The 5,287-nt window shown below is 38.4% G+C and overlaps 1 protein-coding gene across 1 annotated transcript; it reads right to left on the reverse strand.

Moving 5' to 3' along the window:
- Positions 1–312: 312 nt before the first annotated feature.
- Positions 313–783, reverse strand: LOC131860869 (uncharacterized). The gene has a single exon (XM_059214911.1). It carries the CDS (start codon positions 781–783, stop codon positions 313–315), a length of 471 nt encoding a protein of 156 aa, XP_059070894.1.
- Between the last annotated feature and the right edge of the window lie 4,504 nt (positions 784–5,287).

Here is a 5,287-nt window from a genome sequence, read left to right on the forward strand (position 1 = left end):
CTGTCTAGGAAAGGAAAAGAAGTCTACAACAAAGCCACTTGAGGTAAATATATGGCTGCAACGAGACTTGCAAGAGAGAAAGGGATATCGTTGGTTTTTTTGTTTTTGTTTTTTTTGACAGTAGATTGTCGGAGACCCGATTTTCAGTCTACCACCGCCTAGGGGCATCGGTAGACCGATTTTCACCCCTAAGATTATTCAATAGTTGACACTCGCTGAGATTTGGTTTTCAAATGCCAACTGACCAATAGTGCCCGCAGGTTTTCACTATTGGATCTTCTTTTTTCTTTTTTTTTTTTCAATTTTTAGTGATCAATCTTGAAGGAGGCCAAAGGGAACCACAGTGAGTTCCTTAGCTACATCAATAAAGAAGGCTTCCTTTGAAAGAGGTTTTTGATACAACTTTAGGCGGTGACCATTAACAAGGAGCTTGCAGCATTCAGAATCCATAGTGGAGAGTTGAATAACACCACTATCATAGACGTGATCAACTTTGTAGGGTCCCAACCACCTTGTATAAGACTTTCCCTTGAAATCCTGGAACTGGGAGTCATACAAAAGTGCCCAATCCCTAGGCTGAAAAGAGCATTGGCAAATATATTTATCATGCCATAGAGTGCATTGCTTTTGGACAATCTCGGTGTGGAGAAGTGCATCCTGACAGAGTTCATCAAGAGAATTTAGTTGAGCAATGTACTCCTGTTGAGCATCAGAGAGACTCAAACCAAGTTTTAATGTGGTTCGTAGAGTCTTGATCTTGAACTCAATGGGAAGAACCACCATCTTACTATAGACCATCTCATAAGGGGTCAGAGCAGTATTAGTCTTCCACATGGTGTGATAGTCTTATGTAGTGCAATAGTCTTGGTAAGGATTTTCTCAAGTTCTCGGTTAGTTACCTCAACTTGTCCATTGGCCTAGGGATGGTAAGGAATGGACTTCCGGTGGCAAATTTCATATTCTTTGACTAAAGCAGCAATGATTTCTAAAGTAAACCGTGGTCCTTGATCTGTAGTGATTTCCTGAGGCACACCAAAGTGAGTGAAAATGTTGGAATATAGAAAGTCAGCCACTTTCGTGTCTCGTGCATGCTTTAGGGTGACAACTTCAACCTATTTAGTGACATAATCGCTGTAAACAAGAATGTACTCCTTATTCTTGGAAGGTGGATTAATAGGACCTACAAAATCAAGGCCCCACTTCTTGAAGGGTTCAATGGATAGTTGAGGATGTAGCGGCATCTCATCAAAGCGCGTAGGTTGACCCATCTACTAGCACTAATCACAATGATGAATATACCACTTACAATCTTTATGGATTGTAGCCCAATAATAACTAGCAGTGAGAATCTTCTATGTAGTCCTCTGACTAGCAAAGTGTCCTCCACATGGTTCAGTATGGCAAGCTTGAAATATATCAAAGACATCCTCCTCGGGGACACATCATAGCATGATGTTGTCTAGCCAGTATGGAAGAGTAAGCCATTAATCCAAGTGTACTGTCCACTGAGGCCCACTAACTTCTGACATTCACAAGGAGAGAAATGAGTAGGGAACTTGCATGTGACCAAGTAGTTGGCAATATCACCAAACCAGGGGCTCTTTGCGGAGATAGAAAAGAGGTGTTCATCTGGAAAGGTGTCATCAACTGGAGTTGGTTCATTGTATGGTAGCTGCAACCTAGATAAGAAATCTGCAACCACATTTTCTCAAGTAGGCTTATGAAGTATAGTTACATCAAATTCTTGTAATAAAAGCAACCATCTAATAACGCGACTAGTTACAACCGATTTATTCATTAAGAAATGAATAGAGGAGTGATTTGTATGAATGGACACTTTATAACTAGTAATATAATGACGAAACTTATTAATCGCATATACAATAGCTAAGAACTCTTTTTCAGTTATAGTATAATTTACATCTACGCCCATGAAATTATTGTTGGTGTAGTAAATAAAATAAAAGAGGTTATCATCTTTCTGTCCAAGCACTGCGCCCATAGAGGAATCAAAAGCATCAGTATGGATGTGGAAAGATAGTTCCCAATTTGGACCTCTAAGGACAAGTGTGGTTACAAGTTTCATCATTATGGTCTCAAAGGATTCTTGACACTCAGATATCCAAGAGAAAACATCTTTCGCTAACAGAGCAAATAAAGGAGAGGCAATTTTGCTAAAGTTTTGGATAAATCATCTATAATACCTAGCATGGCTAAGAAAAATCCTAACATCTTTTTGACTGGATGGTGTAGGTAGGTTGTGAATTATTTGGATCTTTTTAGGATCAACTTGAATACCTTTTGAAGAAATGAAATGACCTAACACAATTCCCTCAGTCATAAGAATGTGATACTTTTCATGACTTAAAGATAAATTAGTATTGATACATTGCTTAAGAACTTTCTCTAAGTTTTCTTTTGCCACTTCATAAGTATTACCATGAACCATAAAATCATCCATGTAAACTTCTACACAATCATTAATAAGATCAGCAAAAATACTTAGCACCACCCTCTAAAAAAGTAGTTGGAGCATTAAACAACTCGAAGGGAAGGACGTTATAAGCAAAAGTACCCCACAGGAATGTAAAAGTGGTCTTGTCTTGATCTTCAAAAGCAATGCGGATCTGGTTATATCCACTGAATCCATCCAAGAATGAGAATAATTATTTCCCTGTAAGAGTGTCCAAAACTTGATCAATAAATGGTAACGAAAAATGGTCCTTTTTAGTTGCTTTATTTAAAGCTCTGTAATCTATACAAATACACCACTTACCATTTTTCATTGGTACCACTACTAAAGGAGATACCCACCTGCTATTTAAAATAGGATATATAAAACCAACATTTAGCAATTTTTGTAGCTCCTCCTTGACTATGTCCCGCAAAGCAGGGTTAAGTCTTTGTTGTGGTTGTCTAATAGGACGACTCCCTTCTTCTATGTAAATATGATGTGTGCAAGTGTCTGGATGGATACCATGCATATCTTGGTATTCCCAATAAAATGCGGCTTTGTTGTCCTCAAGAATGACAATGAGGTCCTTAATCTGTTTTGGACTTAACTGTGGATTGATATTGAGGGTGTGACCTGGTAAAATCTCCATAGGTTGTGACTGTGTAGGTGAATCAAGAGTTAACACTTGTGATGAATCAGGACTTTCTAAAGATAGTAATGAATTGTACAAACATTGGTGAGGCAACAATTGGTGTAATATGAAAAAGTACTGAATGGACCGAGAGCCACCTACTAGAGAAAAACTTCCAAAAGGACAACTAGTAGTTATTTGTGAAGGAAAGACCAAGTTGTTTAAAATTTCATTTGACCCATACCTATTCTGAAGAAAATCAACACAAATGTTATCCTCTGTGGGTCCTTCAAGATCATGCACTTGTTCAATGGTCAAAACTGGTAGAGAATCTTCTGAATCACTATCCACCCAAATGGGATCTTCTATTTCTAACAGAGGCTGAGCAGGTGGATATAGTGTTAACTAATTAGTTTTTTCTCCATTAGAGATAACCATATTACCAGATCGACAATCGTTGAAAGCATTGGCAGCGGCTAGCCAAGGTCATCCCAAAATTAAGGGATACCCCCCCAGCTTAAATTTAGGCTGCAAGATCATAAAGTCAGTCAGAAAATCCCATGAATCAATAGAAAGGACCACATCTTCAATAACCCCTTCAGGCTTGACCGGGGAATGATCAACCATTTGGAGAACTATAGGTGTAGGCCTAATTCTTTCAAAAGATAATTTTGTCTTGGTCTCATTAGTCATCACATTAATTGTAGCACCTAAATCCACAAGTGTATTAGGAACAGTAACCTTACCAATACTTACCTGGATGAGTGGACTCCCTAGATCGACATATTTGGGGATTGTCAAATTTCCAAGCATAAGATTTGCCAATTGCCCAATAACTTGAACAGTTTTTGGATCTTTCTTCTTCTTTATCCTTCGTGTACATAACTCTCAAACTATTTTATTATATACCAAAATATCTTTGATAGCCTGCAACAAAGGAATTTTAATATTAACATTGTGGAGTTCATTCATAAGATTGAATTCAGTTTGCGTACTCTCCTTTTGTACAGGTTTAGAAAGGAAATGGTCAAGAAATGGAGGTTCTTTTTCAAGCTCCTCTTTAGGTTCCTCATTTATTTATGTGATTGTAGGACCTTGGAGGGATTTTCCTGACCTCAATTGTACTCCTTCGAGTTCCACTGCATTGACTAGATAAGTGGGACAACTTGTGACCTCATTATTATACACAGGTTGGGATGGATTATTATTAGGATTGGGGTTCGGCTGAGTGGGAAATGATGTTGGCTTTGGTAATTGTGTTGGATTAAGTGAGGAATTAGAGGAGGATGATGGTATAGGTGAAAGGAAGTGTTGTGGTTGTTGGTAAGGACTTATTAGAGGTGGAGGTAGAAATGGAGCTTGTGGTGGATAGGACTGTGGATATGGTTGTGGAAGTGGGTATGATGTAGGTTGTGGCACATTCAGCCTCCATGCCTGTTGCCACGGTTGTGCTCCAAACTAGTAATTTTGAGACCACTGAGGATAGGATGGAGGTTGTTTCCAACCTCCATACCATGTATTTGGATTAGGAAAGGTTTGACTTGGACCAGGAAAATACTCCTTGGGAAAACCTAGCTGCATTGCTCTTGGTGGAAAAGGACATCATGGGGCCATAAAATATATAGGTTCCTCAACATATTCCATACTAGTTATTCCTTCAACAAGAGGTCTTAAGGTAGAACTTTTACTTGCCTCCTCTAGGGATGAAATATTTGTTCTATTATACAGACAATTCTTAGGACCATGCTTTTTACGGCATGCAGGACAATATACTGCTAAGGCCTTCTTTGCTTCTTCCCATTTCTTGTAGGTATACAACGTGTCTATTTGTTTTCCCATGTGATTTAATAAATCAGTTTTAAGATCATCAAGTAAATTACCTATTTCGTGTTTCTAAATACCTGATACGCCTATCGAAGTAGGCAACCTACTAGAGTGACTTCATAGGGGACGTTGAGACCTGGAGTAATTCCTACAAATTTCAACAATATCATCAAAACTCAAATTTGAAATATTTCCTTTACCCATTAAATTTAAAGCATCCATAGTCTCATCCCTTATCCCTCTAAGAAATAGCATTTTAGTAGTGTTAGGAGTGAGTCCTGGCTGTATTGATCATTGAAGACTAAATGTGAAACGTTCTAGGTAGTCCTCTATGGATTCATCCTCCTTTTGGTTCATGCGAAAGACTTCATCCCAAA

This window comes from Cryptomeria japonica, chromosome 2 (genome assembly GCF_030272615.1).
Source record: "Cryptomeria japonica chromosome 2, Sugi_1.0, whole genome shotgun sequence".
Lineage (NCBI taxonomy): Eukaryota > Viridiplantae > Streptophyta > Pinopsida > Cupressales > Cupressaceae > Cryptomeria > Cryptomeria japonica.

What these genes read in the sequence shown, in the direction of transcription:
- LOC131860869 (XM_059214911.1), bottom strand. Translation starts at nt 783, where the DNA reads ATGGTGGTTCTTCCCATTGAGTTCAAGATCAAGACTCTACGAACCACA.